The sequence below is a fragment of the Sorex araneus genome, chromosome 3 (assembly GCF_027595985.1).
Source record: "Sorex araneus isolate mSorAra2 chromosome 3, mSorAra2.pri, whole genome shotgun sequence".
NCBI lineage: Eukaryota > Metazoa > Chordata > Mammalia > Eulipotyphla > Soricidae > Sorex > Sorex araneus.
The window spans coordinates 134478746-134500849 of record NC_073304.1 but is presented as its reverse complement, the minus strand read 5'-3'; the positions used below and the strand labels follow the sequence as shown (position 1 = coordinate 134500849).

Sequence of the window (22104 nt, the reverse complement as noted above, 5' to 3'; positions counted from 1 at the left end):
TGTCTCAGGGCTGAGCCTCAGTCAGAAATTAACCTGCTGAAAATTTGGGTATGTGAGCGAAAATTCGGGTATATGGGTCTTTGTGTCTGAATTCTCCTGGCTTTCTCAGGGAAGCCCAGGCAGTCACATCCCCACCTAAAACTCAGTTAAAGATTTAACTCCAACTGTACCACCCAGTTAAAAATTCTGGACTTCCTGGAGCATGTGGCTGCATTCTCAGTTTTGTGACATCTTCAAACTCTACAACAGTGAGAATTCAGTAGTAACCCACCAGACTGGATTGGATGTAACACAGAAGGTAACCAATCTCAACTAATCAAACAGTAACACAAAAGGTTCAATCTGTAGCAACATCCTAGTAATCCTTCATACAAGGACACAAGAACTTAATGTCTCCATGGTGAGATACAATAATTTACACTAATTTTCTTCTCAGGAAATATTTTTTATCATTCCATTAGTAATTTATTGAAAACAAGCAATATAAAATAAATTATTGTGGGCCTGTTATAAAGACAGGCTTCAGAGTGATTGGGAAAATTGGAGACAATGATAGAGGAATGTTGACAACAATGGTAGGATTGGTGTTGGAATATTGAATGCCTATAACAAAGCATCATGAACACCTTTGCAAACTACAGTATTTATACAAAATGTAGGGGTGGAAGTTTACATAACTGGCTTTACCTATTTTATGTAAGCTCCAAAATATGCTAAGATAGAATTTTTAAATTTTTTTATTAATGACATAAGAAATGATTATCATAATGAGATCCAAATCACTGTCACTGTATCACTGTCATCCCATTGCTCATCAATTTGCTTGAGCAGGCACCAGTAACGTCTCCATTTTGAGACTTTTTTTAACTGTTTTTGGCATATTGAATATGCCACAGGTAGCTTGTCAGGCTCTGCCGTGCAGGCAGGATACTCTCAGTAGCTTGCCAGGCTCTCGGAGAGGGATGGAGGAATTGAACCCGGGTCAGCCGTGTGCAAGGCAAATGCCCTACCTGCTGTGCTATCGCTCCAGTCTGGAGATCCAAATATAAAATAAAATTTAATGCAATATGTCTTAAATTCCAGAGTTGAAAGCCTACTTATGTAAATGAAAAGAAGCATTTTATTATATTGTATTAAAGATTTTTATTTTCCTCATTTACATAGGTTAAAATCCTACAACAATCACAGATTGGCTCTTACTGATTTATTTTCTGATCATTCTATTTGTCATTTCTTAGTTTCCTTGGAACAAGTAGTATAAAATAAATTTGTTGAGATTGGAGTGATGGTATAGTGGGTAGAGCATTTGCCTTGCATGCGCCCAACCCGAGATCAGCAGTCCTTGGCATACTGTACACGCCCCCGAGCACTGCCAAGAGTAATTTATGGGTACAGAGCCAGAAGTAACCCCTGAGCACTGCCGAGTATAACTCTAAAAGCGAAAATAAATGAATAAATAAATAAATAAAATTTGTTCTGTGCCTAAGGGGGCAGGTTGGGGATGGGAGTGAAAATGGGGGCATTGGTGGAGGGAAGGTCACACTGTTGGTGTTAGAACACTAAATGCCTGGAACAAATGTATAATGAACAACTTTGTAAATACTGTTGTTTTTGATAAAAATAAAAGTTTTAGAAAAGAGTATAGACTAATGGGTTCATGACAAGCTGAAATCAAGTCTATAGTATATCATTAGATTCTGCCCGTGATCCTCTGCTCTTCAAATCCTTCATCAAATATTTAGGAATGGCTAAGTCCAGATTGTTTTAAATTATGAAGCAAGAAAAAGAAAACTTTCTGTTTGGTGTGTGTGTGTGTGTGTGCGTGAGAGAGAGAGAGAGAGAGAGAGAGAGAGAGAGAGAGAGCAAGAAAGGGGGGGACTCAGTCTAGCTGTGCACAGAGATTACTCCTGGCTCTGTGCTCAGGGATTACTCATAGTAGGGTTCTGTGGACCATACCCAGATTGGCCAGGGTTAGCTCCCTACTTGCTATACTATTTCTCTGGCCCCAAGAAAAAGAAATGTTTATTACCAATGCTATACATAAGAATGTTAATTGAATTTTTAGAACTGGTAGCAGATGATAAAGCACCAAATGAGTAGAATCTTAAAACTATTGTAGCACTGTAGCACTGTTGTCCCTTTGTTCATCGATTTGCTCGAGTGGGCACCAGTAACATCTCCATTGTGAGTCTTGTTACTGTTTTTGGCATATCGAATATGCCACAGTAGCTTGCCAGGCTTTGCTGTTCGGGCGGAATACTCTCGATAGCTTGCCCGGCTCCATAACTTTTTGATAGCTATGATACATTATATATGCACACACATATATACATATGTACATATATATATATGTTTGTGGGTATCTATTGTGAAAATCCCAAGGTTATACATCAAACTGTTAAAGGCAGAGCTGGAGGGAGACCTCAATAGTCTGGAGCACATGGTTTGCATGCAGGAGGCCCCATTAAAATTTATTTTTTAATTTTACTTTTATAAAGTTGTTCACAATAATTTATTACATTCAATATTTCATTACCAATCCCTCCACCATTACAGCTTCTCACCACCCTTATTTCAAATTTTCCTACCACCACCCAAGCCTGCCCCCAAACCAGGTCCTAAATAATTTATTTTGCATTGCTTCAACCAATCTTAATTAAAAAAATATTAGCACACAATACTCAACCTGTAACAACATATTAGTTACCTCATATATAAGGGCTTAACAGCTCCAGGGTGAGATACAACAATCTTTACACACTTTCCTGTAAGGAAATGGAAACTTTTTGGGACCATTTTTAGCGGGATTATTCATAACAAGCAATACTTAAAACTATTAGAGACCCAAAGTAATTTTGCTCTTTGTCCTTTTTTTAAAAAAAAAATAGTGTTCTTTGATGGCCACTCAATACCTCTATTGCAAACCACAACACCCAAAAGGAGAGAGAGAACGAAAGGGAATGCCCTACCACAGAGGGGGGGGTGGGGGAGATGGGGTAGTGGTGGTAGGGATACTGGGATCAATGGTGGTGGAGAATGGGCACTGGTGGAGGGATGGATACTTGATTATTGTGTGACTGGAACGCAAGCACGAAAGTTTATAACTGTAACTTTACCCCATGGTGATTGACTAATAATTTTTTTTTTAAAAAAAGTGTTCTTGTGGCAAAGTGATAGTACAGTGGGTAAAGTACTTGCCTTGCATGTGGCTGACCTGGGTTCAATCCCTGGCATCGTATGGTCTCTCAAGTGTAGAGCCAGGAGTAATTGCTGAGCATTACTGGGTGTGGTACCCCAAAAAACAAAAAAAAATAGTATTGCGACTTTACTGAGATGGAGAGCAAGCAGAAAAAGTGAGAAGTAGATATCAATGACCCTATCAGATAGAAAATCTATGGCAATATGTGAAATACATAAATGAATAATAAGTATTAATTTATTGTATATAATAATGGTGGTAATTATCAAAAGAAAACATTTAACAAAATTAAAAGTAGTTGTTCTAAAGAAAATAGAAAGTATCCTGGAAAGAAGCCAAGCATTGGTGTTTATATATCCTCAAAAGTATTAGAATTCCATTTTTTGCTACATATGTATTTTGTTTGCTAAACAATATATAAGAAGTTTCATTTAGGTATCAACTACACCCCCAAAGTAATTATGTTTGAAATGAAAAAACAGAAGTCCTTTCCATAAAAAAGAAATGGCATTTTTGGAAAACATCAAGTTTGGAAATCAACAACCACTGTACCATATGATTGTAAAATATCTCATTACGCATGAGAGCATGGAAGTTGTAAGAAATTACTAGGGTTATCTTTCTCAAGATTAATATTTCTTGTTATTTCTGGTCCTTTGGATATTTCAGTGTGGTGCTTAATTTTCACACATTTGAACTTTCCAGTCTTTTATATGCTATTTATTTTGCTAGCTTCATTCTACTGTGGTCAGAAATGTAAACACTGGATATGACCTCAAGAATCTTAAATTCATTAATATTCTTAAATTCATTAAGCCTAACATAGGATCCACCTGAAGAGTGGTCTATGTGTGCTTTTTTCCTTCCCATTCCTGTCTTTTGTTGTTGTAATGGGTAGGACTCACACAAATACCTGCTGTTGTACTCACATATTTAGTTGTGTTGCTTGCCATGGTTTACACATTGGGTAGTAGTTTTTGCACACATTTGTGTGTCACAATTACTGAATTGTGGTGTTCACATACGTTCTAGTTGGTATGGACTCCTAGTGCTTGCTAGGAGTCACTGCAATGCTCATACATGTGCTCATCAGAGGCTTCGATTCCTGATCAAGGTGCTTGTACTTCTTGTGGTACTTACCAAGAATATCACTCCTGAATTATTCTTCCACACATCTGGCTGCAGTGCAACTGGAAATTTCTTGCACTAGGAAATTCTACAGAGAGTAGAACTTCCAGCACAACCAGTAGGGCCCTCTGGACTGCACTCAAGAGCATTTGGCAACACTATGGATCAAACTTAGAGCATTAAGCTTGCAAAGCATGATACTCTAAACCTCTGCGCTATACTCTAAACCTCTCCTGAGCTATATGCCTAGAGAAAAATTTATGGGGTTTTTGTTCGTTTGTTTGCTTGTTTGTTTTGGTAGTGTGTAGAACATTCAGTCTAGGTTATTTTGCCCAATTGTTCTTATTTATTTATTTTTTTATTGAATCATCACGAATTACAAATTGACAAAGTTATTCATGACTGAGTTTTGGGCATAGGATGTTCCAACACCAGTCTCTTTACCAGTGTCAACTTCCTTCTACCAGTGTCCTGCTCTTCTTCCTTATTTCCAGGCTGCTTCTATTGCAGGCACTTTTTTCTATTTTCCTTTTCTGCACTGTACTTTATTACACTGTTAGTGATAGGGTCTCATGCATACTCGTTTATCTCTTTTCAGCACCAAGTCCTTGTCCAGCGTGACCACTTCCCTCTATTATTGTTATTACTGGTCCCTTCCCTGACCTAAACCCTCGCAAGCTTCCTACTAAGGACCAGTTTTCCTGTTCTTCATTTCTAATATTTTGGGGCATTAGTTATTTCCCTAATATGGCTTTTATATCCCACATATGAATGAGATTATTCTGACTCTCATTTTACCCTGCCTCTGATTCATTTTATTCAGCATGATACTCTCCAGATCCACACATGCATCAGCCAATTGATTGACTTCATTTTTTCTTGTGGTCATTAGCATTCCATTGTGTATATATGAACCATAGCTTTATCCAGTCATCTCTTCCTGGGCACATGGGTTGTTTCCAGATTTTGATTATTGTTAATAGTGCTATGATGAACATAGGAGTGCTGCTGTCTTTTTTGCATTGTGTTTTTGGGCCGTTGGGGTATATTCTCTGGGAAGGAATGCTGGTTTTTTTTTTTTTTTTTTTTTTTTTTGCTTTTTGGGTCACAGCTGGCGATGCACAGGGGTCACTCCTGGCTCATGCACTCAGGAATCACCCCTGGCGGTGCTCAGGGGACCATATGGGATGCTGGGATTCGAACCCGGGTCGGCCGTGTGCAAGGCAAACGCCCTACCCGCTGTGCTATCACTCCAGCCCCAGGAATGCTGGTTTGTATGGAAGCTTGATTCCTAGTTTTTTAAGGAATGCTCATAATGATTTCTGAAAAGACTGGATCAGTCAACATTGCCACTAGCAATGAATGAGGGCTGCCCAATTTTTCTTTATTGTTTTTTAACTGATCTGTTGACATAGAGATTTTTTTGCTTGTTTGTTGAATGAAAAATATTATTGAAGTATAACTGTAGCACTGTAGTACTGTTGTCCCGTTGTTCATCGATTTGCTTGAGTAGGCACTAGTAGCATCTCCATGTGAGACTTGCTGTTACTGTTTTTGGCATATTAAATATGCCACGGGTAGCTTGCCAGGTTCTGCCATGTGGGCGGGATATTCTTGGTAGCTTGCCGGGCTCTCCAAGAGGGATGGAGGAATTGAACCTGGGTTACCCACGTGCAAGGCAAATGCCCTCCCCGCTGTGCTATCATTCCAGTCCAATACAGTTTAACAGATTACTAAAATCCATTAATATGTTACTATTTAGCCATTAAATTATGTCAATATTTACCTCAAATATTTGGGTTTCCTGATGTTAGATATATATATACTTATAATAATTATATTTTCTGCTAATTTACCCCTTCAATTATATGATGTCCTCCCTTGACTCTTAAGACAGTTTTTAACTTAAAGTCTATTTTGTCTTATATAAATATGTTCATACCTTTTACTTATTTCTATTTTCCTCTCTTGATTCCTTCCATGTTTTGCGCATTAATTTTTTAGTAGCATGAAGTCATTTTCTTCCTGTTTTCTTTTGTAGGTATTGTCATTGTACTAACTATGGGGATTACATAAAACATAATAAATGTACTTGGAACAATATTTTAAATCGATATCAGTTTAACTCTAATCATATATTCTTCCTCAATTTGATATCAATGATACAAGTTATACCCAACTATATTTTGGTCTATTAATATGAATTTTTAGTTATATCTATCTTTTATACCTTGATTTTTAACTCTATATAAGAAAAATAACTCTTAAGTCACCATCATATATGATACTGTATTTGACTGGCTGGAGCGGTAGCACAGAGGGTAGAGCATTTGCCTTGCAATGGCCGACCTGGGTTCGATTTCTCCATCCCTCTCAGAGAGCCTGGCAAGCTACCGAGAGTATCCCGCCCGCACTGCAGAGCCTGGCAATGGCTACCAATGACGTATTTGATATGCCCAAACCAGTAACAAGTCTCAACAATGGAGATGTTACTGGTGCCCGCTCGAGCAAATAGTCGAATAATAGAATGACAGTGCTACAGTGCTACTATATTTGCCTAGGTATGTATCTTTTCCACAGTGGTTTTGTTTTGGGGTACTTTTGTGTAGCTGTCTAACATTGTTTTCTTTTAATTTAAAGATTAAATTATTTCAGTCATTTTAGTAAGGTAAGCCTAGAGATAATGAACTCCTTCCGTTTTTATTTACTTGGTAAAGTCTTTATTTCTCCTTCATTTTCAGGTCAGTTTTACCAAATATAGTAATCTTAATGATAACAATTTTTCTTTACAGCACTTTGAAAATATGACTACATACTCTCTCTCTGCTGAATGTTTCTGCTAAGATATATGCTCTCTCTATATATATATATACACACACATATATATATACACCTTATGGGAGATTCTTTGCACATAGTGAGTTTCTTTCTCTATGCTGCTTTCAAGATTCTCTGTCTTTGCTTTTTTGACAGTTGATTATAATGTTTCTTAAAATGGGCATCTTTGAGTTTATCCTCGCTGGAGTTTCTGGTGCCTCTTGAATCCAAATGTCCATTTACTTCCTCACATTTATGAAAATTTGGCAATTGCTTCTTGAAACAGTTTCCTACCCTTATTCTGTCACTGTGCTTCACTTGTGACTTCAACAATGCTTGTGTTAATTCTTCTGTTGATGTCCTGTAAGAACCTTAGATTTGTTTTTGTTTTGTTTTGTTTGGAGGACATGCCTGACTGTGCTTTGGGCTTATTCCTTTCTCTCTGCTCTGGAATCACTCCTGGTGGGGCTCAGGACCATATGTAGTGTTGGGGATCAAATCTGGGTCAGCTCATGAAAGACAAGTACCCTACCCTTTATCTGTCTTTCTGTTTTCTTCTCCTTTCTTTATTTTTTATTCCTTGGACTTGATAATTTCAAGTAACCCTATTTATTGGTTCTTTCCTTTGTGTGATCAAGAATATTTTTCTCTAATGAATTTTCCCATTTTATTAGTCAGTCTTCAGATCCAGGATATCTGTAAATTTTAAAAAATTGTTATTTTCACTTTGTTTAGACATCATTTTCCTGATTTCTAGTTGTTCAATGTGCTTCCTTAAAGGACTATGAGCTTTAGATGCTTTTTTAAAATACTTGCTTCATAATTTATAGCTCTATTTCATTTGTGCTGGTTTTATTTAAGATTTATTTTGCTCCTTTGATTGAGTCATATTTCTCTCTTTCTTCATATTCTTTATTTTTTCATATTCTGATTTATGATTTTGAAAATATATCCGCCATTCCTAATCTTTATGAACTGAATTTGTTTAAGGCTAATCAGTATGGCCAAAAGCTTCTGGGTTCTCTGAAATTTTTTTCTGTGGATTTATCTTTTATGGCTAATATTTGTAATTTCCCAACTAGAGAGCTTTTCTTGGGACCAGAGGAATAGCTCAGTGGTTTAGAATGCATGCCTTTCAAGTTTATAGTCACAAGTTCAAGTCCCCAGTGTTAGCACATGCACCAAACACAATCCTGGTAGTTCCTCTGTCTGTAATCCCTGGTACCCCCAGTGATTTCTGCCCATACTGCAGTTAAACGAGTGCCCGGCCCCTGGTGAACACCACCACCACAACAAAAAGATGTACAAGCACCATGGTTGGGAATTGTGATCTCTGGTGAGCACTACAACCATAACTAGTGTGTCTCAGCTTAAAGTGTGACCCCAGTAATCAAGTGTGCACACCACACCCTGATATGTGACCCTCATTGAGCACCATAGATAAATGTATTGGAGTACAGTCATGTGTGAGAGTCAGGCATGTGTGAGACCCACTGCCCACCCACTATCACCAGAACAACAGTGGCAATGATGATGATAATGATAATGAATGAAGGGAAGGAGTAAGGAATTTTTTTTAAAAGTAGAATTTTTCTGTTTTATTTTTCAGAATTTTGTAATCACTTTCTCCCTCTGGTATTGCAGGCTCTCTATAGTTGCAACAACCTCTAAATTATTCTTTTATTGGGGGAGATGCTGGGAGTTGGGGGACCAAACCTTGTAGTACTCAGATCTTACTCCTGGTTCTGCACTCAGGGATCACTCGTGGCAATGCTCAAGGATATGTATCCCAACTATATGGGATGCTGGAGGTCAAACCCCAGTTGGTTATGTGCAAGGAGAACATCGCACCTGCTGTATTAGAGCTCTGGCCCTTAAATTCTCTTTTCATAGTGGCCCCTGGCATCTAAGTATGTCAGTTCCATCAATTCTCCAAACAAATAAGATTAAAACAATTCCTTTTGACATTGTACTGAAAGTCAGAATGTTGGGCACCAGTTCTGCTCTTCTCTTTTGCTTCCAAACAGGATGATCTTATTGTGCTAGTATTTGTATGTAGATGCTATGTGTTATGATATAGCAACGTGCTGCTAAGCTTTTTTTTTTATTCTCAGGAGTCCCTTCTTCCCTATAATCCAAAGTTAGACAAAGAGAAAACAGTAACTTCCACATTATCCAGCAAACCCGGAAGATTGGTCTTAAGTTCTATTCTTTTTCTCTTCCAAGGAAGAATCCCCAATTGTGTTTTTTCTGCTGATGATCCCAAACTGTGCTGGCTCATAAAAATGGTGATAGTGAGTGGGATGAAACTTCTCTTAAAATTTTTGTAAATTTATATTAGTTTTGAGTTTTCCTACATCATTATGATTTCTTAACAGTTTCTAGCCTTCATAGGAGGCTTTAAAGATTATATATTATCGCTTAAATTGGCATCTCTGGGAGGCACACTTTACTTACCATTCTACCACATTGTGAAGATCAGATTTTCACATTTTAGTCAATATAGTTCTTCATGTTTTAGTTTGTACATGTATCACAGTTTACTTTAAATGACAATTAAAATATCCAAATTAGAAATTAATGAAGACATAAAGTTTTTATAGTCAAAAAAGGCAAACACATAGATCTGCATACCTCCATGGTCATCAAAGCCTTATATCCTATAATCAATAGCTAAAACAACCTAAGTGACTACTGAAATATAATTGAGTCAAGATGTATTATATAGACTATAAGACCAAATTAACGATTATCAGAATGGTAAAGGGAAGGTAGCACTGCAGCACTGTCACACTGTCATCGATTTGCTCAAGCGGATACCAGTAACATCTCCATTTTGTGTTACTGTTTTTGGCATATCGAATATGCCATGGGTAGCTTGCCAGGCTCTGTCATGTGGACGGGATACTCTCAATAGCTTGTTGGGCACTCTGAGAGGGACAGAGGAATTGAACCCAGGTCAGTCACATGCAAGGCAAATGCCCTACCCACTGTGCTATTGCTCTAGTCCAAAGGGAAGGTAGTGGCTAAATTAGGTAAATGTAATAAATTTTATGGTGAAGGATAGAATTGAACTTTTAGTGATAAATATAATGTAATATACACAGATACTGATTTATAGTCGTAAAATTATAAAAATAATAAGAATGCAAAACTTGGCCTAACCTTTTTGAACCTCCTTCTCAATGTAGATAAGAATAATTATCAGACAAATTCGTTTATTCAGTTTTCCTTTTTTTTCTTTGGTGCTTTAGGCACTAGGACTTTTGTCTTCTTATGGGATAGGAATGAAATATGATCAAGCAAAGGTAAGGTCTTTCTATTCTATCCTAGAACAATGTTGCCTTTTATTTAACTTATTTAAAATATTTTTATTCAGTAGCATTAGTTTTCTATCACTTCATATGTTCCAAGAGAGCTTCTCATCAACAACTGTCGGATTCCTCTCAACCCTTTGTGCTGGTCTTGTCTTTCTCTCTGTAACTTATTTTGCTTAAAATTACTTCATCCAGTCCCATAACATGTGATTACAAATGGCAAGATTTCACCTTTTATTTTAGCTGAGTAATATTCAATACAAAAATCTTATTTCAAATAAGTCTGGAATCCACCACAACCTTCCAGCAGGATGATTTGAGAGGACTTCCCACAGGGCTGGAACCTCAAGTCCAGGGAACTCGCAGAGGACAGAGTGCTTGTTGGGAGTCTGGCAAGAAACAGTGGCTAGCAGATCTCGGGCAGGCAAGGAAGAACTGTCAACACAGGGTTGCTTGCTGCCTGTTTTTGGAAAGTCCATGGTGCATTACTGGATTCAGGGGTATCCTACTTAACAGTAGGCAGGTAAGAACTGTGGGCTTCTAGATATGTCTCTCCAGTCCCTCTTGTGGACTTCTTCACAGCGTCTACAGACCTAGAGTGTGAGATCCAGTTTGATGAGCCTTTTGGTGCTATTATTAACAAGGCTGTGAAAGGTTGTCAAGATGTTGCTTGGCAAATTTCTTAGTCATAGTCTATTCCCTAAATCTATTCCAGGCAAAACCTGCAGATAAAAGCCTGACTGGGTTTGGTCCCCTGCATCGCATTGGCAGCCCTGAACCTGCCACAAGTGATTCCTGCATGTTAAGCCAGGAATATCCCCTGAGCACTGCTGGGTGTGGAAAAAAATCAATCCTACAGATGAAGTATTAGGGATTCCTTCTACTATGGATCAAACAGGTGTTACTGCTTTGTTTCTTAGTGCAAGTGATTTAGAGATGAGCAAGAACTATTTCCTATGTTCCCCTCACTCTGGTCCTCAATGTGGAAGTCCCTGGATTCATCTCTGCTATGCTGATTGTTAGGAGTGAAGTATTCGGTACTACCTTCTACCCAGTCCTCCAACAACCCCTGGATTCGCCAGTTCTATACCTAAACATTTCTTCCTGGATATACCTCTTCATTCTTGAGGTGGTATTTCTTCCTTTATCTGTCTCTTAGCCTGATTGCTGCCTCTTTATTTCTTACTGTGGCAATTCTGCTAATTCAGGTTTCTGGTTTGCTTCCCTAAATATTAATCCTTATTTTGGAGTAGATTTTCTGTTATCATGGAAGGAGGTAAACCTAGACTGCTCCTATTCCACCCTCTTGAACCTTCCCTCACAATGGAATTTTTGACAAGTACATTGAAGATAGAGTTTATTTTGTTGTTGGTGGTGGTCGTCGTCGTGGTTTGGGGTCCACACCAAGTGTGCTCGGGGGTTAATCTTGGCTTTGTGCTCAGGAATTACTCCTGGTGGTGAACAGGGGGCCATATAGGATGCCAGGCATCAAACAAAGGTTGGCCACATTTGATGGAGACACCCTACCGTCTGAGCTATCTCTCCAGTTCGTAGTCTATTTTTTTATATAAAGATGCTAGCCCCGGTGTGGTATCTAACAGGAAGAGCACAATAGTCAGAGAATTTTGGAGCTAAAAAATGCCATAGTTTCCTCAATGTTCCATACGTTGGTTCTTTTCTTAAATTAAATAATATGCTTCATATTTTGTAATTATTAAGCTAAACATCATGGAGGTACTTTGTGCAGTGTCTTTTGCTCAATAGGCTTTTCCCCCTAAAGAGTAGTCATTTACAGAGAAAGAATCAAATAAAGAATTTATTTTGGAGTAGTGCAAAGTTTATTGCTAAGCTACAAATTGAAAGGCAATGGATCATTTGATTGTCAAATTATGATGACCTACATATGAATTACATATGTGCCTACATATGTACATATTATTTTTTTCACTCTAGGCCCTAATATACTATACCTTTGGAAGTGCTGGAGGAAGCATGATGTCTCAGATGATTTTGGTTTGTAAATTTAATATTCTATAGTCAAATGCAGATGTTATAAATTTAGCATTTGCTGAATACTGAAAATATACATGTCTATTTTAGGGGTACAGATATTTGTCAGGAATTAATGTTCTACAGAATTGTGAAGTTGCCCTAAATCATTACAAGAAAGTGGCAGATTACAGTGAGTAAACCATATATATGATAAATAAATTGCCCAGAAAGTTTTAAAATACCAATACCAATACCATAGGTAAACCCCTATGAAAATATTTAAGTATTACACTTTCACATATGTTATAATGTTATCCTTTCATTGTAAAAGTTTCTAATTTTTGAGGGAACCACCCCAAAATTATTATAATAATCATACTATAATAATAATAATTATTATTATTATTGATGCTCAGGACTTACCCCTGGCTCTGCACTTACAGATCATTCCTAGTGGGACTCAAGGGATCATATGGGGTGCCAGAAATTAAACCATGGTTGAACGCATGAAAGGCAGATGCCCTACCCACTTTTGGACTACCTTTTTTAAGAAAAAATTCTCAGTGGTTGTCCTCATCTTTTATTTATTTATTTTTAAATTTATTTTGCTTTTGGGGTCACACCTGGCAATGCACAGAGGTTACTCCTGGCTCATGTGCTCAGGAATTATTCCTGGCGGTGCTCAGGGGACCACAGGGGATGCTGGGAATCGAACCCAGGTCAGCCTTGTGCAAGGCAAATGCCCTACCTGCTGTGCTATCGCTCCAGCCCTCTCATCTTTATTTTTTAAGAGTATCACCCAACTACATTTTACTTATTCTTAGGTTCTTTCCTTAAATTGAAAGTTTGAATGTAAATCAATAGTCATTAGTTTTCTTAGTTCTAAAATTTAGAATATGGAATGACTTGATTAATGGACATAAGTTATATATATTGGCACATTGACAATCTACCACTGCTCTTTAAAATAATTCAAACAATCTATATTCTTTACTTTATCCCTTGTTTACAAAAATGCCACATGAGGTTAATATATTATATTCCTGAAATAATTTTAAAGGTGTACGTAATTTTTCATTTTGCAATCTTGGAAGTAAGCTAAAAATACAGCTTTAGGGCAAAAGATAAAAGTCCACCTTTCTAATTTCAATTGTTTAGTATAATGTCCAAATAAATTTTTTTACATTATTCGGAGCTAAGAACATAACAAGAGAAGAAACTACCTTGAAATTTCAGGTGCTATGTATAATAAATCATTGCACATACATGAGAATTACAAGGCAGTTCAAACTGCATGCTTTTTAAAGAAATTCATATATATTTTTCTTACTTTCATAATTAAAGAGCAGTTATTATTCTTATACTTTCCATCCTGGAAAAAGTTCGTGATAATCAAGAACTCTGTTGCATGCTAGATTCTATCTCCTTTCCTTGAGCTTCATGACCAAAATCTTCTGATAAATGTTTGTTATAGGCTCATACTTTGCAAATAGTTTTGGTATTTTCATACTTTGCAAAGAGTTTTATCTGCTTTTCTCAGAAGTAAATAGACCAAAATCAGCAAAATTCTATTTCCTAAAAACATTTTCTTTTAGTAGGCCTGATCTCCACACAAAATGAGAATAGATCGATGTTTTCTGCATGTTGGCTCTTACAATCCTGATTCTTCTGCCTATTCACAGTTGCTGATAAGTTGGAAAAAAACGAAGGTTTTCCAGTGGAAAAAGTGAGACTAACTGAGAGACCTGAAAATCTGAGTTCTAACAGTGAGATACTGGATTGGGACATATACCAATACTATAAATTTTTGGCAGAAAGAGGAGATGTTCAGATACAAGTAATGTATACAAAAAATCTTGAATGTTTAGAACATGCAAATTATAAGGGGCTTGGTTTTCTAAGTTTGTCAGAAAGGTTTACAACCTTAAATAATAGAAGAGACATTTTCTCTTTGTTTCCTTCCAGTTGGAGTTTCTGTGACCTGTAGGAAATAATTAAGAGCAATTAATCTTTTTATCTACTGTTGTTTTTAATATGGATTAGATTGTTTTTGTAAAATCAGATTTATAAGTGTCTGTCTTAAGAATGGGCATGGTCTAGTATTTGAAAGATTATATGGGCCAAGAATTAAGGCCCCTAAATTTATGTGTCAATATGGACTCTACACCAGCAGGCCAATTTCCTGACAATGAGGAAACCAATGACCCAGTATCAACCAATTACCCAATTATATGTTGATATGTTGAGTACCTAGAACATTTTCATGGTTTTTTAAAGACAAGTCAACTATCAAATATGATCAGTATACTATACTGAAATCACCAAGTAAAAATCTTTTATTCTCTATGTATATTGATACTAGTTTAAAAATTTTTCTAAACTCATTGTTTCCAGGTATCTCTTGGACAATTGCATTTAATTGGGAGAAAAGGTCTTGACCAAGATTACTATGTAAGTAAATCAAAGGATCAAGTCAGAATTCCACTGCTGTTTCCTGTTCCTTTAATCATATTTTCTTGCTACCTGTTGAGGAGGGCTGGAACGATAGCACAGCGGGTAGGGTGTTTGCCTTGCATGCGACCCACCCGGGTTCAATTCCTCCATCCTTCTCGAGGAGCATGGCAAGCTACCTAGAGTATCCTGTCCTCATGGCAGAACCTGGCAAGCTATCTCTGGCATATTCGATATGCCAAAAACAATAACAATAAGTCTCACAATGGAGATATTACTGGTGCCCGCTCGGGCAAATTGGTGAATAACAGGATGACACTGACAGTGACAGTGACCTGTTGAGGAAGAACAAAGCTCACTAAAGGTAGCTACTTTCCCACTTCCCTCCAAGTAAAAAGGGATAGAGGATTCTGAAAAACGAGTTCAATCAGGAAAGTTTTCCATCCAACTGAGCCTACCCTGTTCCCACCCAAGCTCATTGGAATGGATTTTACTGAGGACAATACCTCCACACTGTCCAGTCTCGGACATATACTTGCATTCTCGCCAGAGGCCAGCCATGTAAAGTCTGTGTGGAAGTTTCCTGCTAAGAAACCTAACGACCAGTCTCAGCCCCAATTCACAATGAATTGGGCTACTGCTTTACATACATCAGAAAAATAATTGTAAACATCTTTATAAAATTGCAACTGTCACTGTCATTCTGTTGCTCATTGATATTGCTCAAGCGGGCACCAATAACATCTCTATTGTGAGACTTATTAATGTTTTTGGCATGTCAAATACGCCATGGGTAGCTTGCCAGTCTCTGCCGTGAGGGCAAGATATTCTTGTTAGCTTGCCCGGCTCTTGGAGAGGGGTGGAGGAATCGAACCCCAGTTGACCGCGATAAAATTGCAAAGTTTCTTTAAATCGTTTTGCATAACTTTCTTTTAGCCCAGTGAAGTTAAGGGCTGAAGCAATAGTACAATGGGTAGGGCGTTTGTCTTGCACGTGGAAAATCCAAGTTCAATTCCTAGCATCCCATATGGTCCCCCGAGCAGTGCCAGGAGTAATTCCTGAATGCAAATCCAGGAGTAACCCCTGTATATCGCCAGGTGTGACCCAAAAGGCAAAATAAATAAATAAAAATATCCCATGAAGTTAAAAGAGTAATTAATAATTTAATTTTGGGGCCAGAGCGATAGTACAGGGAGTAGGACATTTGCCTTGCATGTGCTGACCCGGATTCAATCCCTGGCATCTCATATAATCCCCTAAGCACTTGCAGGAGCAATCCCTGAGCATCTCCGGATGTGATCCAAAAAGAAAAAAAAATCAAATTTATAGTGAAAAAATAAAAAACAAATAAACTTGACCTACAACAGCATCCTGCTCAAAAAGATACCAAAGTCCTAGGAAACGAATTTATCTAGAACTGATTGTAGTTTCAAAATCTTAGACCCCAAGAGATCTGGAGAAGACACTATTATTCTTTTTAAAGGATTATTTTCAGTCCTTGTTATTTTTATGAGTCATGTGCTCATTGTCTCAAAGAAAAACAAATCCTATTTTAACACTGGCTAAGTACCTCCAAGGTGGTGATCATTTCCTGGGACTAGAGTAATAGTACAGTGGGTAGGATGCTTGTGTTGCATGCAGCTGGCCAGTCCAGGTTCAACTCTGAGTTCAGCACTAGAAGTAAGCCCTGAGCATCACAGGGTGTTGTCCAAAACCAAAAACAAACAGACAAAAAGGAGTATCAGGGACTGGAGTGGTAACACAGCGGGTAGGGCATTTGCCTTGCATGTGGCTGACCTGGGTTCAATTCCCAGAATCCTATATGGTGCCCTGAGCACCACCAGGAGTAATTCCTGAGTGCATCAGCCAGGAGTAACCCCTGTGCATCGCCGGGTGTGACCCAAAAAGCAACAAAAAAGAAAGAAAGAGTATCAGTTTATACTTTCACTTTATGAATGTGGTTTGGGTACTGTAGTTTGTGTTTTATATGAGGTACAATTGAATCAAATAAATATCAAAGTTAATTTTGTAAAATGTGATCAAATAGGTAGCAGTTGAAATATGTATACCAGGGCAACTCAATTCAAATCTTTGGATATTTTAATGTTCCTCATAACCAATATTTTAGCTTCTTAGGAAATTCTGGATTCATAATATCACCTTAATATGAGACTTTAGCCTTCAGTGAGCATATCAGATTAAACTATAGGCTTAATTATCTACTTTCCATAAATGATAGTGAAGCCACTCAAACCTCAATTATAAGGAATTCCTGACAACTCTTGCTGAAGTACATCAAACTACACAAAACTAAGTATCTCTGCTCTGCTCCTCCACTGTGAATACTAGATGAGAGCTCCAGCTACCTCCAGGTAAGGTATGAAATGCAAGTCAATGGCTGTCACTGAAGCACTATTGGCACAGCCAGGCATTTTTCATCCTTGAGTTCAGTCAACTCCTATGGGCTCAGTTGTAGAAGTTTTATTGTCTCTGTTTGAGAAAGGAGGAGCTGAGTCTGGAGAGGCAAATTGTTTCTAAGTTTCATAGTTAGTAGAAGGCTGTTAAGTAGAATTTGAATGCAAGGCTTGAGCAGTCAAACCTTTTGTTCTTTCTATTAAGCCTTACTGCCTTTAAAATTTTGTTTTCAATTGAGGCACTGTGCTTTACAATATAGTTAATGATAGGGTTTCTTGCATACAATGTTCCAACATCACACTTTCCACAGTGTCTGCTTCCCTCATAGTTGTCTTAGCCCCCCACCCAACATTCCCTCAACTCCACCTCCACCCCCCATCATAGTAAACTCTTCGTCAGTTTCTGTTACCTTTGGACATTTGTTATTCCCTTAGTATGTTTATAGCCCACATATGAGAGAAGTCTTTGTGTATCTGTTCTTCTCCTTATGACTAACTTAGCTCAGCATGATACTCTTCAGGTCCATCCACATAGAAGTAAATTGCATTATTTTGTTTTTTCTTAGATCTGAGTAGCATTCCATTGTGAATATATGTCATGGTTTCTTTATCTAGTCATCTGTTCTTGGGCATGTGGGTTGTTTTCAGATTTTGGCTACTATGAAATAGTAAATACAATGAAAATAGTAAAGCAAATGTCTTTTCTGAATAGTTTTTGGGACCTTGGGATAGATACCAAGAAGTGAAATTGCTGGGTCATCTGGTCAACTCAGTTCTTAGTTTTTTGAGGAGTGTTTCTTTTTCCCCTGCTTTGATGAATTCTAATATCACTAGTGTGAAGTGACATCTCATGTTTTGATTTGTATTTCTCTAATGACAAGTGATGCAGAGCATATTTTTATATACCTATTGGCTATTGGCATGTCTTCTTTTATTTTTATTTATTTGGACAGTTTGTTTGGACAGTTTTGGGAAGGCCGTGCCTAGTGGTGCTCAGGGATTACTCTTGTCTTTGTGCTCAGGGATCACTCCTGGCGGGGCCTGGGAGACAATCATGGTGCCTAGGATCAAACCCTAGTTAGTCACTTGCATGCAAGATAAGTGCTCTACCTGCTTTACGCTCTTCCCAGGCCTTGTATGTCCTCTTCGAGAAATTTTAATTCCTTTTGATCTGGGCTTCATGCTCACTTTCTGATGAAGAATTGTATCCCATACTACTTATCCACATAAGACTGATTCAAAAAAATGCCCTGTAATTTAGGTGCATTTTAGAGCAGCAGTACAGACTTATTCTTTGTGCTTTGCTCTACCTAATAAACTCAAGTTTGCATAGAAGGCACCAGTTAAGATCTCAAACCTTAGCACCGATGGGCTTATTTATCATTTAGCAAGTGGCCTGAAACAAGAGTCATTTAACTTGTGACTTTGATGAGTCAATAGTGTTGGTTGTTGCCCAAACTTCAAACATTGCCAAATATTTGACTAAATTCAGCCAATAAATTATGGTTTGCGCCAAGCTTAACTAATCATGGTTAAATTTGCTATGTGTTAATAGTCAGTCAGGGCTGGCTGGTTTATGATAGCTTCATTTGTGACAAGTAGGATAATTGGGTCTCTTCAAATGCTCCAACCAAGTGGCCAAGCTTTTCATATGCAAACTTCAGTGAAGGTTTATTTTTGTTAGTTCTACTCTTCCGTACTTGTCTCATCATAGTTTATTTTCTTCTAACCATCTCACTACCAGAATTACATTGATCTGAATTTGTTTACTTACTCTCTCCCCACAATAGAATATAAGTTCTTGTCTGTCTACTCTATGCTGTTTCCTGCACTTAGCTTTCTATCCTGCATTTATCTGCCACAAATTACATATTTAGCATTTATTAAATGAATAAACAATAGCTTTCTAAATGATGTATGTTCCTCCTCAGTATGAGTCACTATATTAATGCATTATTCCACAAAAAAATTATCAGTGTAAAGTTTTTTAAAGTTTGAGGTTTATTATCCAGAAAATTAAATATTAAAATATCTAAAAATAACTTGCCTTCCTTCCACCCTATCGTTGATTAAATTGATCTCTTTCATGTCGTCAATATTGGCAACGTTTTTACTTCTCTCACCACCAAATTTCAATTATTAAAGAATATTGTAAATGAAATTCCTGATTACATTATCTTGAATTTCTACACACACATTTTAATATTATTTGCATTTCTAAATATACACAAATTCAGAATAATTGTATTAGGAAATCTGTATGTTTGGAGCATACTATTAAAATGGATAATGCACAACTAAATTAAATCTAGCATTATGATACTTTCAAATAGATAAGGATAGCTGCCTATCACCCATTATGAAGAAAGAAGCCAATATTACTGCCCTCTCAGGATGATTTACAGAGCCTAGGATTAAAGAAGTGTTCATAAATTTTTTTTAATAATGCATATTTTTTGGATTTCATTCCAAAAATAGGAAAAGTGTTGCAAATTGATTAGGGACCTAAACCTTTGGAAATCAAGCTCAATTCTTTAAAAAATAGATGTGCTTTCAAAATAAAACTAACAATTCCTGGAACACACTTTATTTAATCCTTATTCAAAACACCAATTAGAATTTGTTATTTTATGTTCTTCTGAAAAACAAAAGTGCTGCCAATTTAAACTATTATGTTGCCATCAATAATATGACATGAAGAGTTATGGAAGGAGGAATTAGAGATTGTCTCAATTTTTCCAGTCTTTATTGGATAATTATATTGAGTGAAAGGAATATTCCAGGATAATTATTTTCTTCTGAGAAATTTATTATTTTCTTCTAGCAGTTCAAATCTAGTTTTTCAGAATGTAACCTTTCTCTGTTGATTTTTTTATTGCTAAATACTTGAGATCCAAATGCTGAACCAGAACTTAAAAAATAATTTAATGGAATCATATACTAGACTACTAAAGGACAATAAATACATTTTTTATTATATAATCTGGATTCGAGTGGTAGCACAGTGGGTAGGGCATTTGCCTTGCACTCGATTGACCTGATTTTGATTCCTCCATACCTCTTGAAGAGCCTGGCAAGCTACCAAGAGTATCCGGCCTGCACGGCAGAGCCTGGCAAGCTACTTTGGCGTATTCGATATGCCAAAAATAGTAACAACAAGTCTTACAATGTAGACGTTACTGGTGCCTGCTCGAGCAAATTGATGAACAATGGAATGACAGTGCTATTATATAATCTTGTTTTAAATATTTATAAACATATCCTTTTATTTCACTATTAATTCCAGAAATATTTCCTGAATAATATAATGAAATACACTAATAATACAAATAAATCAAATTGGGGAAGACAGACAAGTAGACAAATCAATGAAGCATACCATGATAGTTACTTGGGAATATTCAGGAGTCTTAGCTCCAAAGAGAGATTCATAATACCTTTAAAGTTCTATGATAAGAGAACTTTATATGTGTTCTATATGTGTTTATATGTGATTACTAAATCATATATTTGATATTTGATCACACAATATATTTGTCAATAATTGATAAATCACAATTGTCATGTCCTCTCTATTTGACACATTATTTCAATATTTTATACAGAATTTATTTCTGTATAAAAATATTCAGACTGGAGCGATAGCACAGTGGGTAGGGCATTTGCCTTGCATGCAGCTGACCCGGGTTTGATTCCTCCGTCCCTTTTGGAGAGCCAGGCAAGCTATCCATGGCGTATTCGATATGCCAAAAACAGACAACAAGTCTCACAATGGAGACATTACTGGTGCTTGCTGGAGCAAATCGATGAACGGGATGACGGTGCTACAGTGCTATAAAAATATTCATATATCTCAAATGGTCCATAATTACCACACCATATTTGATTGGAGGCAAGATGGCACTGATGCTGCCGAAACCCCTCGCGCTCTCCCAAACCCGACTTACCATCTCGCCTTAGACAACGCACAACTCAGCAGCCAGGCATGGAACTCTACACGTGATCCCTGCTGAAACTCTCCATGTGATTCCTGATGGACATTGCCAGCTGTTTTGCAAGATTCAGACAGAATGGCGTTGGCAGGGCACAGAGAAACCGTGGCAGCAGCCGCAGTGTCGCCACCTGGCCCTGCCTGACTGAGTCACAGCACCGTTGGACATAGAGCCATGGTGGCAGTGCGCACAGTGGCTCATCCACTATGGGGTACTGTCAGCCACAACCAGGTGACCTGGGACTTGGCGCAGGTGTTTGACCCGGCACAGATCCTCCTCGAAAGGGTCCTGTTCTGCCAGCTGCTCAACAACCTCCCACTCCCATCAACCTCAAGGAGATCAACCTGAGGCCACAGATGTCCCAGGTGCTGCCCAGAGATGCAGGCAGGTGCATGTTTGACAGTGTGCAGATCGATACAACGTGCCAGTTGACCAAAAGCTTACATTCAGTAGACTAGGAACAGCTGTAAAGGCGATTAGAGGCTGCCCCAAAAGCCTCCATCCCTCTCAGAGAGCCCAGAAAGCTACCGAGAGTATCCCTCCTGCCCCCCCCCCACACACACACAGCAGAGCCTGGCAAGCTACTGTGACATACTTGATATGCCAAAAACAGTAACAACGATGGTCCTCATTCCCCTGATCCTGAAAGAGCCCTCAATACACCATCAGGCTACACTCTCACATAACAGGGACTAATGGAGACATTACTGGCACCCACTCAAGAAAATCGGTGAACAACAGGATTACAGTGATGCAGTGATCTCAAATGGCTTATGTTTTTTGGCAAATAAAAA

The 22104-nt window shown here is 37.7% G+C and overlaps 1 protein-coding gene across 1 annotated transcript in view; it reads left to right on the top strand.

Moving 5' to 3' along the window:
• Positions 1 to 22104, top strand: part of SEL1L2 (SEL1L2 adaptor subunit of ERAD E3 ubiquitin ligase) — a 121519-nt gene that overhangs the window by 64415 nt on the left and 35000 nt on the right. Inside the window, exons 5-9 of the mRNA XM_055132141.1 lie at positions 10399 to 10452; positions 12415 to 12474; positions 12562 to 12643; positions 14136 to 14290; positions 14848 to 14904. Of these exons, the coding sequence (XP_054988116.1) occupies positions 10399 to 10452; positions 12415 to 12474; positions 12562 to 12643; positions 14136 to 14290; positions 14848 to 14904 (408 nt within the window). The remainder of the gene's footprint in view (positions 1 to 10398; positions 10453 to 12414; positions 12475 to 12561; positions 12644 to 14135; positions 14291 to 14847; positions 14905 to 22104) is intronic.